The sequence below is a fragment of the Oryctolagus cuniculus genome, chromosome 3 (assembly GCF_051225735.1).
Source record: "Oryctolagus cuniculus isolate XC-2025 breed Fujian yellow rabbit chromosome 3, ASM5122573v1, whole genome shotgun sequence".
Lineage (NCBI taxonomy): Eukaryota > Metazoa > Chordata > Mammalia > Lagomorpha > Leporidae > Oryctolagus > Oryctolagus cuniculus.
Genome location: NC_142869.1, coordinates 108,012,162 through 108,030,637, shown reverse-complemented (window position 1 = coordinate 108,030,637; position 18,476 = coordinate 108,012,162). Strand labels below are relative to the sequence as shown.

Sequence of the window (18,476 nt, the reverse complement as noted above, 5' to 3'; positions counted from 1 at the left end):
TCTCCGCCTGCAGTGCCAGCATCCCATATGGGCCAGGTTCAAGTCCCAGCTGTTCCACTTCCGATCCAGCTCTCTGCTATGGCCTGAGAAAGCTGTGGAAGATGTCCCAACTCCTTGGGCCCCTGCACCCATGCGGGAAACCCAGAATAAGCTCCTGGCTCCTGGCTCTGGATCAGCACAGCTCCTGCCGTTGCGTCCAACTGGGGAGTGAACCAGCAGATGGAGTACCTCTCTCTCCTTCTCCCTCTCCCTGTTTAACTCTGACTTTTGAATAAATATAAAAAGAAAGAGAGAGAGAGAGAGAGAGAGGGAGGGAGGGAGGAAGAAAACTGTTAGTATGTTCTAAATACTTACGTAAATAAAAGCCTAATTTGAAAGATAACAAGAAACAATACGCCATCAACATAACCAGGCAAAATTTAATCTGATATTCTAGGTCTTAAAAACATACTATCTGGAATTAAGTACAGAAAATAAAATGTCCCCATTCTCCAATTTCAAGAATGGTAAGAACTGACTGTTCTTTGACATTAGTCAGCTAATCTGAAAACCATACACAGAAAATCAGTCAATCCTTAAACACTTCTGGTTTTTTTTTTTTTTTTTATTTTTGACAGGCAGAGTGGACAGTGAGAGAGAGAGAGACAGAGAGAAAGGTCTTCCTTTTGCCGTTGGTTCACCCTCCAATGGCCGCCGCGGCCGGCGCGCTGCGGCCGGCGCACCGCGCTGATCCGATGGCAGGACAGGAGCCAGGTGCTTTTCCTGGTCTCCCATGGGGTGCAGGGCCCAAGCACCTGGGCCATCCTCCACTGCACTCCCTGGCCACAGCAGAGGGCTGGCCTGGAAGAGGGGCAACCGGGACAGAATCCGGCGCCCCGACCGGGACTAGAACCCGGTGTGCCGGCGCCGCTAGGCGGAGGATTAGCCTAGTGAGCCGCGGCGCCGGCCTATACTTCTGGTTTTGAAAGCTTACAGGCTTTCCCAAAGCCCAGTACAATACCAACTCTTGTTTTGTTAGAGAGCAATGCCTAAAAAGCTTCCTTGCTCAACAGGAAGAAACTCAGTAGTTTTGGTTTCATGGGTATTGAGTGATAGTGTCTTCCTTAGGAGAATTCAATAAAAGAACAGAAAAAAATGAAACTAGTAAGCTAGAATATGGGCAAACAAAAAATATCAAACCTGAAGCACAATAAAGAATGTAAGAGATATATAGGATACTGAGAAAAGGTATAGCTATAACTAGAGTCCAAGGAGTACAGAATTCGGTTAAAAAAAAATCAGAAGAGATAACAATTCTTCCAAACTAACAAATGACAACTATCTGAAGACTCAAGAACTATAAATGAAAAAAACTTAACAGCTATGCAAATCATACCAGGATTTTTAGATAATAAGAAAAATAAAGTTTTAAAACAGTTGGAGGGAAAAAGGGTAATTTATAAGAATATAAAAATATTTAATACATAGGAACACATACAATGATATATATGAAAGATCTATTCAATAAAAGCCACAAACTTATTAAAATATTAATAAGTAGAGTAATAAATGAGAGGAAAATAAATGGAGATCAATTAAATAAAAGAATAATTCAGAGGAAGGCATTTGGCCAAGAGTTCAAGATGCCATTTGGTATGCTCATATCTCATGTTGGAATACCTGAATTTGAGTTCCAGTTCCACTCCCAAATTCTAGCTTCCTACTAGACCAGGTTGAATGCAAGAGGTGGGAACTCATCCAGGTCTCCCAGGGGAGTGGAAAGGATCCAACTACTTGAATCATTACCTGGTGACTCCCAAGTTGCATATTAGCAGGAAGATGGCATGCACAGTGCTACTGGGACTCAACCTTAGGTGCTCTCATATGGAATGTGGGCATATCCCAAGCAGCATCCCAACCAGCTATGCCAAATGCCCACCCCACAAGTAACTATTACATTTAAATTTAAATTAATTAGTCAAAATTAAAAATTCAGTCTCAATTACATTACCCGAGTACTCAAAAACCACATACAACAGCTAAAAGCCATTGAAGTGAAGAGTACAAATACAGAACATTTACATCACAGCAGTAGTTCCATTGGATAGCAGTTACCTAGAAAGGGGTGTAAATATGATTACTTGACTTAAGAAAAAAGTGACATTATGATAAAATACAGGAATTAGTCTTTTCTGTAAATAGTGGTAGAAAAGCTGGATATCATATGTAAAAGTTAATTTAAAAATAAAGAAAATTAATCCTGATCCTCAAGCATAAACCAATTCTGCATGGACTACAAATCTAATTAATGTAAAAGGTAAAACAACAGAGCTTTCAGAAGAAAAGGAAATTCTTCACATGATCTTGTAATAGACAAGTATTTCTAAAATATATGAAAGACAGGAGAAATCAAGGCAAGGAAAAGGAAAGCCACAGCCTGAAGCAATTTATTTGCCATACATAAACTTGACAAAAGACTCAGATCCAAACTCCTACTAAACAGTAAGAAAGAAACACAGATAACCCACAAGAAAAATGTATAAGGCATGAATAAGCACTTAACAAAAAAAGATTTTAAAAAATGACTAATATTAAGAAAACTTCAAAAAATTTGTAAGGGGCCAGCATTGTGGCATTATAGATTAAGTCACTGCCTGCAATGCCAGTAACTACATATGGGTGCCAGTTTGAGTTCCAGTGAATCCATTTCCAAGCCAGCTCTCTGCTAATGCACTTGGGAAAGCAGTGGAAGAGGCCTAAGTCCTTGGGCCGCTGTACTCATGTGGGAGACCCAAATGAAGCTTTTGGCTTCAGTATGGCCCAGTTCTGGCCATTATGGCCATTTGGGGAGTGAACAAGCAGATGGAAGATCTCATTTCTCTCTCTCGCTTTTGCTCTCGCGCTCTCTCTCTGTGTAACTATGCCTTTCAAATAAATAAAACAAAATTTTTAAAAAGAAGTTTATTTGGATCAAAAAAATTTTTATCCATGTGCAGCTTTTTCATAATATGCATTTCCATGGAATTTTAAAATCTTTTAAAAAAATTTGTTTATTTGAAAGGCAGAGAGAAAGAGAGAGAGATACAGAGAGATACCAGAGATCTGCTGGTTCACTCCTCAAACGGCCGCAATGGCCAGGACTAGGCCAGGCCAAAGCCAGGAGCCAGGAACTTCTTCTGGGTCTCCCATGTGGGTGGCAGGGGCCCAAGTACTTGGGCCATCCTCCACTGCCTTCCCAGACACATTAGCAGGGAGGTGGATCAGAAGTGAAGCACCTGGGACTCGAACTGGTACCCAAATGGAATGTCAGCAATATAGGTGGCAGCTTAACTAATTATGCCATAACGCCAGCCCCTCCATGGACTTTTTAAAGACTCTTCGTAATCATGGATTTCCAGATTTTTTACACCAAAATAAACCTATCTTTTCAACTCCATTTCCTATGAATTTTGTTTCCCTCCCTCCCTCCCTCCCTTCCTTCCTTTCTTTCTCTCTCTCTCTCTTTCTTTCTTTCTTATTTATTTATTTATTTATTTATCTGAAAGGCGAGTTACAGTGAGAGGGAGATGTAGAGATAGAGAGAAATCTTCCATCCACTGGTACACTCCCCAAATGGCCACAATAAGCCAGCAACCAGGAACTCCATCTGGTCTCCCATGTGGGTGGCATGGGTCCAGCACTTGGGCTACCTTCCACTGCTTTCTCAGACACATTAACAGGCAGCTGAATTGGAAGTGGAACAGCTGGGACTTGCTATGCCACAATACCAGCCACTCCATGAACTTTCTGAAGTACCCATGTGAGCATATAAAAAGTTATTACATTTTGTTTACCATCATAGAAAAGTAAATTAAAACCCAAATATATATCACTCCATATTCACCAGAATATGTAAAATGACATAAAAATAGGCAATATTAAATGCTGATGAGGATGTGACACAAACAAAATTCATAAACTGTTGATACAAGTATAAATTGGTACAAATACTTTAGAAAATGTTTAGTAGTGTTATGGGTTGAACTGTGCTTTCACAAAATGCCTAAGTCCCTATTCCAGGTAACTCAGATGTGACCTTCTTTGGAAATTGTACTACTATATATATAATTAGTGAAGTAAAAGGAAAAAGATTTATATGATCTGAGGAGAAACCAGAGTATGGAAATTGTACTACCACAGATATAATTAGTTAAGATGAGGTCATTAGGGCAGTATGTCATCAATATGACTAATGTCCTTACAAAGAGGGGAAATTTGGATACAGAGACATAAATTGAAGATGATACGAAAAGACAGTCCAGGACAGCTTCTTCTTTGACAGCCCTCAGAAGGAGCCAAACCTACCTCCATTTTTAATTTGTACTGCTCGTCTCCAGAACTGTGAGACAATAAATTTCTGTTCTTTAAGCCATCCAGCCATGGTACTTTATCATAGCCCTAGTGAACTCTTACAGGCAGTATCTACTGAAGTAGAATATATACATACCTATGACTCAGTAATTCTTTTTGATAGATACACCTCAGAAATACATGTTTATCAAAAAGTTTGTGAAAGAAGGTTCACACCATTACTATTTATAAGAACCAAAAACTAGAAACAACTCAAATGTACATCAATAGTAAAATGGATAAATACTTTTATATGGTGAATAGAACGAATACAACCTCACGCCACAAAATGGAATGATCTCACAGAAAAATCGAAAGAAAAAAAAAAACAAATACAAAAGACCTCATAATAGACAATAAAATGATACAGCTGAATAGGAAAAAAGCATGTGTCAGAAATCAGGTTAGGGGCCAGTGCTGTGGCACAGCAGGTTAAAGCCCTGCCCTGAAGCATCAGCATCCCATATGGACATCAATTCAAGTCCCAGTTGCTCCACTTCTGATCCAACTCCAGGCTAATGTGCTTGGAAGATCAGCAGAGGCAGGCCCACATGGGAGACCCAGAATTAGCTCCTGGCTCCTAGTTTCACCCTGGCCCAGCCCTGGTCATTGCAGCCATCTGGGGAGGGATTCAGCAGATATAATACCTCTTCCTGTCTCTACCATTCTCTGCTCTGTAACTCTGCCTTTCAAATACATAAAACAAATCTATTAAAAAAAAAAAAGTCAGGATAGTGGTTACCTTATGAAAGGAGGAAGTAGTTATTGAAAAGGAGCAAGAGGAAATTTCTGGGATGATGGTAATGCTCTTTACCTAGATTTTTTTTAAAAGATTTATTTATTTATTTGAAAGGCAGAGTTACAGAGAGACAGAAGGAGAGACAGAGAGATATTCCACTCACTCCTTCAATTCCCAAATGGCCACAACAACCAGGGCTGAGCCAGGCTAAAGCCAGGAGCCAGGGGCTTCATCCGGGTCTCCCACAAGGGTGGCAGTGGCTGAGAATTTTGTGGAAACAACAGCTATGAATCTCAGATTTAAAATGCATAATAATCCCAAGCAGGATTAATAAAAAGAAAATCATAATGAATAAATTAGATAAATTACAGAACTCCAAAGACAAAAATCTTTTTTTAAAAAGATTTCATTCATTTATTTTAGAGGCAGAGTCACAAACAGAGAGAGGGAGAAACAAACAGAAAGGTCCTCCTCAGGGTCTCCCATGTGGGTGCAGGCGCCCAAGCATTTGAGCCATCCTTTGCTGCCTTCCCAGCCATAAACAAAGAGGTGAATCAGAAGAGGAGCAGCCAGGCCATGAATCAGCAGCCATATGGGATGCTGGTGCCACAGAAAGAGACTTAACATACTGAGCCACAGTGCCAGCTCCCAAAGACAAAATCTTAAAATCAGATGCTATAGAAAGGATCAAAAATTACATTGATTGGATTTATTTTTTAATTTGAAAAATTTCAAACTCAGTTAAGCAAAAAAGAATAATACACTAAAAACACCAGATGACACTGTTTACCAATGCATAAACACCCCAGATTACACCACTTACCACAGTCACACTTTTAACACCTTGACTCATGCACTCAAAATTACTCTAAATAGATATAATATATCCCTCCCTTTTGGGAAAAGGTAGGAAGTAGTCCATAGTACCAAAATTCGTTATCATGCATTTCTCAGGAACAAGAACATTCTGGCATGCAATCACACATTACTTCATCTAAATTAATAAAAATTAATTTAATAATATCATCCAAATAGACTCTACATGAGAGTTGCCAAGTTATCCTGAAAATGTCCTCAGCAGCCTTTCTTCTTACTGATCCAGGATCAGTTTGTACATTAGTTTCAGATGCTGCGGTTCTCAGGTCTCTCTCAATTTAGAATATTATCACTGGGGTTTTTCATGACATGGAACCTCTAAAGAGCCAGGGTCAGTTGTCCTGAAAAAGTGTTCAACATTTTGGACTGGTTTGACTGTTTTCCTCATGATTATCAGATCAAATATTTGCAATACAACAGAAGTAGAACTCTGTGTGTCCTGTGCAGCATACTGAATATGTGGCTGCCATACCAATAGTGTTATCAAGCCTATTTTGTAATTTTTCCCGTTGTAAAGAGGAAGTCATCTATAGGGTGATATTTTAAGAATGAAGAACACACTTAATCAATGGCAACTATGAAAGCCACAAAACTGTGGAATACAACCTTCAAAGTGCTAAGAAAGAAAAAATCTATTAAAATAGACTGTGTCAACTAAAATAGCATTCAATAATATAGGTAAAATATTATATATTCTGAAATTATTTAATGATTCTGCAAAAATAGAACATCATTAAATGAAACAGCACCAATTTTTCATCTGCCAAATAATAAGAAATTTCAGTTACTAACAGCATGTTATAATAAAAGAAAGGACAGCTACATCTCCAGGAAAGCAGGGAAGATCTAAGTACACAATAAATAGATGTTATTTAAAACAAATAAATTTAGCTTTATCAATAACTTACTTCTTATTTTTCCATTGTGCTCATTCATATTTTATTAGGATTGGTTAACAGTCCAAGGACAAGACTTTGTCATTTACTAAGATCAGCTAAGATAAGGGGAAAAGGCCCTTTTTGTTAGCATGGGAAATTCAGTATACTTTTGTAAGTACAGTAATTAGGACTATAATATCTATTTTATAGTTGATGAATCTGAACTCTGATTTGTAAAATTAGGCTCAGCATCACGGCTACCAGAAGAGTCTCAGATCTAAATACTCTCTGACTCTAAAGCCCATGTTGTTTTCTGCTCTGCTGTACTGATAAGCACAAAAATACAAGTATGACATTCCTAGAGAAGCTAAAGACTATCAAGTAGCAGTTCAAGATAGCATTTACAACAGAAATCTTCTGAATTTGAAGAACACTGACATCGAAAATATAGAAAAATATAACTGGTCTAATTTGGCAAACAAATTACAACACTGGAATTGGCACAGGAAATCTAAGAAATTATGTCTGGGTTAGAAAAGTCAGAAAGATGTCGGTATAGGATAAAAATCATAGAGTATTTCCCAGCCCCGAGCTGCCCATGGGTTGGCTCAGAACTGGACTCAGGCCAGCATCCTCTGGCCGTCTACCCCACAGTGAGCCTATCACACTAACTCCTTCCAGCCCTTTGCGAGGGAGGTTTCACAAGTGGCTGACTTGGTTCCGCCCTCTCTCCTACCTCTACTTTCCCCGAGCCCGGGGCCCCATGGGCGCATGCCTTACTGCCCCTGTCTCCGCCAGTCTGTGCCTTAGGACCTGTCAGACCTACCTGAGTAGCACTCCTGGAGTGAGGGGAAGGCCCCCTGCCCTCATATCCCCCAGACCCTACCTGAGACCCCTTTTGTGCTGTTCAGGAGCCTTCAGTTAGAACTTGAGCCCAAGTCACTCAGTCTCCATGGGCCTACCCCTGGCACAGCCCCTCCCTTCCCAGCCAAGCTGATCTTTGTGGTGGGTGGAATGGAGGGGGGAGGGTCCCAGGAGGTGCCTTGAGCTTGTCAATCCACTCTTTTTACTACAAAATCCCTGTGAGGGGCCCATGCTCTCGATTAAACCTGACCTGTTTGTTTTCTGCGCAAAAAAAAAAAAAAAAACTTATAAACTTAGCTATCAACCAAATCCTATAAATACAAATCCATACAATAGAAACAAGTTAGTAACACACAAAAATCAAATGAACTTCACTAAGATTGTAGGGAGTAAAAGAAGCTATTCAAAAACAGCACATATTTTATGACTCCATTTATATGAAGTTGTAGAACAGGCAAAACAAGCCTATGGTTTAAAAAATATCAGGGCCGGCGCCGTGGCTCCATAGGCTAATCTTCCGCCTTGCGGCGCTGGCACACCGGGTTCTAGTCCCAGTCGGGGCGCCGGATTCTGTCCTAGTTGCCCCTCTTCCAGGCCAGCTCTCTGCTGTGGCCAGGGAGTACAGTGGAGGAAGGCCCAAGTGCTTGGGCCCTGCACCCCATGGGAGACCAGGATAAGTACCTGGCTCCTGCCATCGGATCAGCGCGGTGCGCTGGCCGCAGCACACCGTCCACGGCAGCCATTGGAGGGTGAACCAACGGCAAAGGAAGACCTTTCTCTCTGTCTCTCTCTCTCACTGTCCACTCTGCCTGTCAAAAAAAAAAAATAAATAAAATAAAATAAAAAATAAATAAATAAAATAAAATAAAAAATATCAGATCAATGACTGACTGTGAAGGTGAGGTTCATTGGGAAATGGAAAGAGAGAATATAATAGGATGGTGGGTTTGACTTACGTAAGCATAGGTTTGTGGACTTCATTAATTTAACCTCAAAGGGGAAAAAATATCATAGACAGATATGAACTCTGGCTAGACATACACATACAGATATTTAGGAGAAGGCATAATAATATGTAAACTTTATTTTGGAATTAATTACAAATAAGATGAATTTATGGGGCCGGCGCCGTGGCTCAATAGGCTAATCCTCAGCCTAGCGGCGCCGGCACACCAGGTTCTAGTCCCGGTCGGGGCGCCGGATTCTGTCCCAGTTGCCCCTCTTCCAGGCCAGCTCTCTGCTGTGGCCAGGGAGTACAGTGCAGGAAGGCCCAAGTGCTTGGGCCCTGCACCCCATGGGAGACCAGGATAAGTACCTGGCTCCTGCCATCCGATCAGCGCGGTGCGCTGGCTGCAGCGCTCCGGCCGTGGCGGCCATTGGAGGGTGAACCAATGGCAAAAGGAAGACCTTTCTCTCTGCCTCTCTCTCTCACTGTCCACTCTGCCTGTCAAAAAAAAAAAAAAAAAGATGAATTTATGGGATGGATGGATAAATGTAAAAACATGGGATACAGAAAAAATGGGAAAACGCTAGACTGTAGTTGGTTAGTTTAAAAACTGCTCACCTAGGCCGGTGCTGTGGTGGGTAAAGCCACTGCCTGCAGTGCCAGCATCCCATATGGGCACCAGTTTGTGTCCTGGCTGCTCCACTTCCGATCCAGCTCTCTGCTACAGCCTGGGAAAGCAGTAGAGGATGGCCCAAACCTTTAGGTCCCTGCACCCTTGTGGGAGACCTGGAAAAGGCTCCAGGCTCCTGGCTTCAGCTCGGCCCAGCTCTAGCTGTTGTGGCCACTTGGGGAGTAAACCTGCAGATGGAAGAGCCTCTCTTTCTGCCTCTGCCTCTTTAACCCCACGTTTCAAATAAATAAATAAACCTTTTTTTTAAAAAAAAAAAAGTGCTCACCAGCATTCTTTCAACTTTGTTACATATTTACAATTTTCATAATAAGATGTTGGGGAGAATATACATGGTACATGTGACTACAGAGCCAAGACAATGTTATTTGTAAACATATAAAATAATATAAAGGCCCAACTTTATAGAAGAGATTATATAACTATTACTCAGTTTAAAAATATTAGCTGTAGACAGTATTAGTATCATAAAGTACTTAGGAAGACACATTCAGATGTTGCCAATCTGAAGTAAAAAGTGGGATAATAAAAATGTAGTAAAGACTAATTATACAGAAAAGCAACACATTCTAGAAAACTTAAAATATGAAATGATGAGAAAATCTAGTAAAACTCAAATACTTACAGTAACAATATACTTAAGAAATCAGAATTAGCTCATTATATTTCAAACTCAAGTCAGTCACAGTAAGCAAATTTAGTCACAATCAATCCTACTAATGAAAGATAATGAAGACATACAAAGACAATTTGAACAGAGCCTTGATTATTAATACACTTGATGGGAATTTAACATTTTTAATATATTTTGAAAGAAGTACTTCACCTGCCATCTCTTTTGAGGGCAAAAGTAATGCCATCTTTCTGGAATGGAAGGAGCTTTGCTTTTAGTTTGTCAGGCAAAAAATCCAGTTGCTTGTAAGATTCACTTGTCAAACAAGCAATCTGAGGCGTGAGAGACTTTTTCACATTATGAACTCGAGGCATGATGATTCTAAAAACAGAAATGCAAAAAGAGAAGGGTGGGGAAGATAAATATTAGCAAGTGTATTATAGAATCATATATGAATAATAATATTACAGTACTTATAAATAGTTTCAATATACTATTTACATAGATATAAACTAGTTAAGAAATGTTCCCAGAACATGGCCAGCATTGTGGCACAAAGGGTTAAGCTGCTGTCTGTGATGCCAGCATCCCATATTAGCGTCAGCTCATGTCCCAGCTGCTCTACTTCCATCTAGCTGCCTGCCAGTATACCTGGGAAAACAAAGGAAGATAGTTCAAGTACCTGGACTCCTGCCACCCATGTGGGAGACTTGGATGACCCAGCCCTAGCCATTGTGGCCATTTGGGGGCTGAATCAGCAGATATCTTTCTCTCTCTCTCTCTTTCTTCCCCTAGGTGACTCTGGCTTTTTTTTTTTTTTTTTTTTTGAAGATTTATTTTATTTGAAAGTCAGAGTTACAGAGAGGGGGAGGTAAAGGCAGAGAGAAAGGGGTGGGGGAGCTTCCATCTACTGGTTTACTTCCCAAATGGACACAACTACCAGGGCCAGGCCAGGCCAAAGCCAGGAGCCAGGAGCTTCATCTGCATCTCCCACATGGGTGCAGGAGTTCAAGCGTCTGCTTTCCCAGGTGCATTAGCAGGGAGCTGGATTGGAAGTGGAGCAGCTGAGACTCGAACTGGCACCCATACAGGATGCCTGTGCTGTGGGTGATAGCTTTATCTGGTATGCCAGAGCACAACTCCCTCTGGCTTTCAAATAAATATAATAAATCATTAAAAAAAAAAAAAGTACACAGACTAGGTTACTAAGAAAATTCAAAGCACTGAATTCAAACAATTATTTCATCTACTTGTTTTTTTAAAAAAAAGATTTATTTACTTATTTAAAGTCAGAGTTACACAGAGAGAGGTGAAGCAGAGAGAGAGGTCTTCAGTCCGATGGCTCACTCCCCAATTGGCTGCAACGGCCAGAGCTTCCTCCAGGTCTCCCATGCAGGTGCAGGGGCCCAAGGAGTTGGGCAATCTTCCACTGCTCTCCCAGGTCATAGCAGAAAGTTGGCTCGAAAGTGGAGCAGCCGGTCTCGAACCAGCGTCCATATGGGATGCTGATGCTTCAGGTCAGGGCGTTAGCCTGCTGCGCCACAGCACTGGCCCCCTTCACGTACTTTCTATATATACTCTATCCTCTATTTCATTTTGAACCATAATATAGCCATAGCATAACTCAGTGAGATAATGTTATTATTGAAAAACTATATAATATGGGGCTGGCGCTGTGGCGCAACAAGTTAATGCCCTGGCCTGAAGTGCCGGCATCCCATATGGGCGCCGGTTTGAGACCTGACTGCTCCACTTCTGATCCAGCTCTCTGCTATGGTCTGGGATAGCAGCAGAAGATGGCCCAAGTCCTTGGGCTTTTGCACCCGCATGGGAGACCCGAAAGAAGCTCCTGGCTCCTGGCTTCGGATCAGCGCAGCTCTAGCCATTGCAGCCAATTGGGGAGTGAACCATCAGAAGGAAGACCTCTCTCTCTCTGCCTCTCCTCTCTCTGTGTAACTCTGACTTTCAAATAAGTAAATAAATCTAAAAAAGAAGCTATACAATAAACAATAAGACTTTTAGAAATTGAATACTTTTTAAGATAAGGGGTGGATTTCCTATAAAAAGATGAGTCCTTTTGTGATTGATCCTTTTATAAATGTACATTTTAATACAACACCAAATTTACTATGTGTGGGGCAAACCTACATTGAAGACATTATAAAATGTAAAGGCATTAATTAAAAATTCATAGTAATTAAATTAAGATTAGTAAGTACGATTGAGTTTTGACTGTTAAGACTAATTCTATTTAATCAGTCAAATCCACTGTATAAACTCTGCTTGATTAGTACTTTCTTCATTCATTGTATTTCTACAGATGTAATTTTCATTTTCTAACACACACAAAAAAAATACCTGTAAATTCTTAGACCTCTACAAGAAAAATATTCTATTAAACCATACCAGTATAACACATCTCTGATATTTTTGTACTTAGCACCATGCTATCTCTATTTATATATATAATCTCATCCCATTTTTTTAAAAAAAGGTTTTTTTTTTCAGTTACTTATGGACGTGTAAAAAAACTGTGTGTATCCCCTCAAAAAAGTAACCAACCTCTCTAGCTATTAAAAATCTCAAGAATAAACCAAGTGTTTATTATTCACAACAAATGGGTGCCATGGGCCACTTTCTAGAAAAACAAGGCCCAGGGGTTCACAGGGCTTACATTCTTTAAGGAGAGACTAAAAGTAAACAAATAAACAAACAAGATGGTTAACAGTACAAATATTACAAGGACCTTATGAGGGTCATGACCACTTCATGAGGCTGACCTGGAGAAGGCTGTTTTAGAGGGTGCAATTTAACCAATGGTCTGAAGGATATAAAAAGCCAGGTTCAAAATTAAAAAGAAAGTATTCAAGGCAGAGAACACTAGTGCCAGGGCCTTGAGCTGATAAAGGCCTGTGTTTTCAAGAAACAGAAAGGAGGCCAATGTTACAGAGGCAGAGGAGAGAATAATACAAGATAAAGCTATTGAGATAAGCAAGAGCCAACTCACATGCAGCCCTGATAAGGACTTTGGATTCTATTTTAAGAATGAAGAAAACTAACGGAGATGTGCTAATACACCATTAGTCGCAGAATCTTATTTGTTTAGTTACAATTAAATAAAGTTAATGATTCTATTCCTTAGTCATACCAGCTGTGTTTCAAATGCTCAACAGCCACATCTGGCTAGTAGCTTTCATACTGACAGTACAGATAAAGAACATTTCCACCTGCACTGGAAATCCTATTGTATACCACTTACAGAAGTGTTTTTAAGCAAGGAGGTTGACCCAACATTTCAAAAGTTACCAACAGGATACAAAGCTACCAACGGTAAGGCAGAAGATGAACATCGCTATAGAATTTGGCCAATGAACAAAGCCCCCACTGCTCCAGTAGGTAAATGGATTTAGAAATGTATTAGGACTCAAACCTGTCTGAATATGGTCCCCAAAAATACAAATGAGTAGGTATCCTTAGTACCCTCTCAACTACATGATCACCTACAACATAAAGAACAAAGAATACAAAATGGTTTCTGGAAACAGGAAATCTGTTATCAGATTGCAAAGGATAAGACAAAAACCATCTTGAACAGTAAACATGAAAAGATTTGGGATATGTACCAGAGGTAAAACAAACAGAACTTTCTGATGGATTACATGTGCAGAGTAAGAGAACTGTGTAATCAAGACGTGACTCAATCTAGAGGCATTTGATTAAATGATTAAGACCCACAGCTAATGTTGGAGTACCTGGGTTGATGCCCTGTTCTGGCTCCTGATAACAGATAACACATTTTTTTAAGCAGCTGTCTTAATAATCAATACTTAAAAAGAGATTGAAAGATTTTATTTTCAATCTTTAAGGTTTCTGTAATCATAGTAAATTTGATTAGAATTAACTGATTCCTACCTAAATAAACAGTATACTAATATTGAGGAGGATCAGGTATTTCTGAAATATAATACTACCAAGAGATTTATCTTGGAAACAAGTAAATGGTTGATTAGTAAAATTGTGTATGTACAGAAGACAGATTTATTATTTTTGTTTTAAAATATTTATTATGAAGTCTTTTTTATTTTTTTAATGAGATTTTTATTTTATTTATTTGAAAGGCAGAATTACAGAGAGAGGAGAGAGAGAGAGAGAGAGAGAGATAAAGAGGGAGAAAAAGAGAGATATCTTCCATCTGCTGGTTCACCCCCCAAAATGGCCACATCATCTAAGGCCAGACCAGACCCAAGCCAGGAGCTTCCTCTGAATCTCCTAATAGGGTACAGCAACCCAAGGACGTGGGCTATCTTCTACTGCCTTCCCAGGTACATTAGCAGTGAGCTGGATCAGAAGCGGAACAGCCAGGCCTCATACCAGTGCTGCTATGGAATGCCGGCATCACAGAGGGTGATTAAATCTACTGTGCTACAGTGTGGCCCTATTGTAAAGGTTTTAATGCAGAATTAATACAGATAAAGAAGTAGTAAACTACAAGAAACATTAAAGGTAAGTATATTAAAAATATCGTTAAAAGAAAACTACTCTCATACTAGATTTAGAAAGTCTTTGCTGCTTTAAAAAGATATTCTTCAAATAGGATTCATAAACATCGAAAATAAAAAAATAAAAAGATATACCATGCATAATAAACTATAGCTGTGTCTCTTTATTAATGCAAGATAACATAGATATAAGGCAAAAAATTAGGATTTATTATTATTAGAATAAAGAAGAGCATTTTAAAAAGACAAAAACATTAATTTGCTAGAAAAACAAACATAGCCTCAAAATACATAAAGACTTGAGGCATAAACTGATAGAAATCACAGGAAAATTTACAGAAACAAAAGAGAATAACCAAATCTGTAACACAATCTATACAATTTTAATATTTCTCTCTCAGTAATTGATTTTTCAAACTGAACAAAATTCTGTAAGGATAAAAATGATTTCAAGAACATAATAAACAATTCTGATCTATTTGGTGAATGACAGAAATATTCACTTCACACTCCTTTGAAGCCAGCCTAAATTTGATTTGGCAAACAAATTACAACACAGAAAAATTTACAAGCCAATCTCAAATACTCACAGAAAAATAAATATTAGCGAACCAGATACGGTAATAAGTTGAAAGAGTAAGGCACCAAAACTAAAATGGGTTTACTTCACAAATGCAAGGCTGGTTACACTTTGAAAGTTCAATCAGTGACAAGCTGATCCTAAAATTCACATGGAAATGCAAGGGATCCAGAATAATCAAAACAACCTTGTGAAGGAAAAAATTGGAGGACTTAAAAAAATCCGGGCTTTAGAGTCAGGTGTCTTGGTGTAGTGGGTTAAGCCACTGGCTGCAAAGCCTGAATCCATATGGGTACTGGTTCTAGTCCTGGCTGTTTCGCTTCAGTTCTAGCTAGCTAACGTGCCTGGGAAAGCAGTGAAGATGGCCTGCCAAATGTCTAAGAGACCAAGATGGAATTCCTAACTCCAGACTTTGGACTGGTCATTTGGGGGGTGGACCAGCCAATGAAAGATTCTCTCTCTCTGCCTCTCTGTATCTATAATTCTTTCAAGTAAATAAATAAATCTTTAAAAAAGAAAAAAGACATACTAAGTGAAAGAAGCCAGCCACAAAGGACTGCAAAACTCATGATTCCATTTGTACGAAAGGCAAACCTATAGAGGTAGAAAGTAGATTAGTGGAGTTGTGGGGATCAAGGGTATCAGCAGGGCAGGGGGTGAGGGAATAGAGAGTAGCTGCTAATGAGTACAGCTGTTCTTCAATAAGCATGGAGGATTAGTTGTGGGACCTGCCACTGATATCAAAACTGTAGATGTTTAAGTCCCTTATATAAAAAGGTATAGTATTTGCACGTAACTATACACATTCACTTAAATACTTTAAAATCATCTTTAGATTACTTGTAATATCCAATACAATGTAAATAGCTGTTCTACTGTATTGTCTAGGAAAAAGTCTACAATGTTCAGCACAGACACTTTTTCTTTCTGAATATTTTCAACCTATGGCTGGTTGAATCTAAGGATGTGAAACCTTTAGATTTGGAGGGTCAATATACTGGTTTCTTTAGGAGTGACAAAAATGTTCTAAAATTAGATTGTGATGATGATTCTATAAAAAACAAAAGAATTATAAGATAAGTTATGTGAATTATATCTCAACTAATCAAGAGTATATTGTTGGGGCTGGTGTTATGGTGGAGTGGGTTAAACCACCTCTTGTAATACCCACATCTCATATCAGAATGCTCTTTAGAATCCCAGGTATTTTGCTTCTGATTCAGCTCCTTGATAATAAATCTGGGAAGGAGGCTGAGAATGGCTCAAGTACGTGGGCCCCTGCTACCTATGTGGCAGACAAGGATGGAATTCCTGGCTCCTGCTTCAGCCTGGCCTAGCCCTGGTTGTTGTGGTAGAAGTAAACAAGTAGATGGAAGATCTCTGTCTCTCCCTGTCACTCTGCCTTTCAAATAAATCAACCATTAAGAAAAAAGAATATATTGTGAAAAATTTAATGTAATTCTCAAAAAGAACAAGATGAGGAAGAAAATTCCTATGATCATTTCAATAACTGAAGGAAAAAGCATTTGGTGAAATACAAAATCATTTCAGAGTACAGAAGTAGATATTTGGCACAGCTGTTCAGAAGCCAAGTAGGATAAGAGTGCATAGGTTTAAGACATGCATACACTTTCAATTCAGGCTTCTTGCTAATGTGCACCCTGGGAGGCAGGAAGAGATGGCTCAAGTGCTTGGGTCCTTGCCACCCACATGGCTCCTGGCTTCGGCATGAGTCAGCCCTGGCTGTTGTGAGCACCTGGAGAGTGAACCAGCTGATGGATCAAGTCATGGCTGCTCCACTTCTGATCTTGTGCCCTGCAAATGCACCTAGAAAAGGAGTGGACAATAGCCCAATGACTTGGGCCCCTGACACCCACTTGGGAAACCCAAATGAGGCTTTGGACTGGCCCAGAAGAGGCCAGTGCAAACATTTGGAGAGTGAACCAGTGGAGAGGAAATCTCTCTCTCTCTTCCCCTGTCACTGTGCCTTTCAAATAAATAAAAATAAAATCTTTTTTCAAAAAAGCAATTCTTCCTAATTTGAAAACAAAAAAGAGATCTAATGCTGGTGCTGTGGCACAGTGGGTTAAAGCCTCAGCCTGCAGCACCGTTATCCAATGTGGGCGCTGGTTCAAGTCCTGGTTGTTCTACTTCTAATCCAGCTCCCTACTAATGCCCCTGGGAAAGCAGTAGAAGATGGTCCAAGTCCTTGGGCTCCTGCACCCATGTGGGAGATCTGTAAGAACCTCCTGGCTCCTAGCTTTGGATTGGCTCAGCTCCAGACGTTGCTGCCATTTTGGGAGTGAACAAGTGGATAGAAGACCTTTCTCTCTCTCTACCTCTCTCTGCAACTCTTTCAAATAAATAAAATAAATCTTAAAAAAAAAAAAAAGAGCCGTTTCTTTTTCTGTCTTCCAACTAAATAAAATGAATTAATAAAAATTTAAAGTTCCCTGGCATACAAGGTATAGAAAAGAACTTCCTTCATACAGTGAAATGAATTGACCTAAAACTTGCAAACATTATGACTATGTTCAATTGTTGAAAGCTTTCTCTGCAAGATCAGAAAAGACACAAATACGCCTAAAATCTCCAATCTGATTAATACTGGAAGCAGATCAGTTGGATAAGGCAAAGAAAAAAGAGACAGAATGAAAAGCCAAAGAATCATGGAATAAAGTGTTAACACTAACCTGTGACATAGCAAGATATGTAACAGGATAGAAAAGAATCTATAGATAATTAGTAGAATTAAAAGTAAATTTTGTGAAGGTGATGAATCCAAGATTAATATAAAAGACTAAGTCATGGCCGGCGCCGCGGCTCACTAGGCTAATCCTCCGCCTAGCGGCGCCGGCACACCGGGTTCTAGTCCCGGTCGGGGCGCCGGATTCTGTCCCGGTTGCCCCTCTTCCAGGCCAGCCCTCTGCTGTGGCCAGGGAGTGCAGTGGAGGATGGCCCAGGTGCTTGGGCCCTGCACCCCATGGGAGACCAGGAAAAGCACCTGGCTCCTGGCTCCTGCCATCGGATCAGCGCGGTGCGCCGGCCGCAGCGCGCCGGCCGCGGCGGCCATTGGAGGGTGAACCAACGGCAAAAGGAAGACCTTTCTCTCTGTCTCTCTCTCTCTCTCTGTCCACTCTGCCTGTCAAAAAAAAAAAAAAAAAAAAAAAAAGACTAAGTCAAAAAACTCATGGAAAACTGCAACCAAAACATAAGTTTATCTTGTTGGAAAACAAATTTGACATCCATGCATAAAATTTTTCATGATATGAATTTCCATAAACGTTTTAAAGACAACACATACACACAGATTACATAATTTTTGGCACCTAAATGAGCTTTATCTTTTAATTTCATTTTCCCATGAACTTTTCAGAGTATCTTTATATATAATCAATTGTATTTCTTTAATCTGGCAGAAAACA

At 39.8% G+C, this 18,476-nt stretch overlaps 1 protein-coding gene across 10 annotated transcripts in view; it reads right to left on the bottom strand.

Annotated features, from left to right (window-relative positions):
* ZRANB3 (zinc finger RANBP2-type containing 3) overlaps window positions 1–18,476 on the bottom strand; it is a 294,900-nt gene that overhangs the window by 262,734 nt on the left and 13,690 nt on the right. For 7 of the 10 annotated variants that reach the window (XM_070070994.2, XM_089329275.1, XM_070070993.2 and 4 more), the window contains exon 2: window positions 10,186–10,353. The exons of 2 other annotated variants lie outside the window; for them this stretch is intronic. In XM_070070994.2, coding sequence (XP_069927095.2) covers window positions 10,186–10,346 — 161 coding nt within the window. In that variant the 5' untranslated portion in view covers window positions 10,347–10,353. Of the gene's footprint in view, window positions 1–10,185; window positions 10,354–18,476 lie in introns of those variants that run through there. One more of the 10 variants, XM_089329274.1, reaches the window with a different exon arrangement.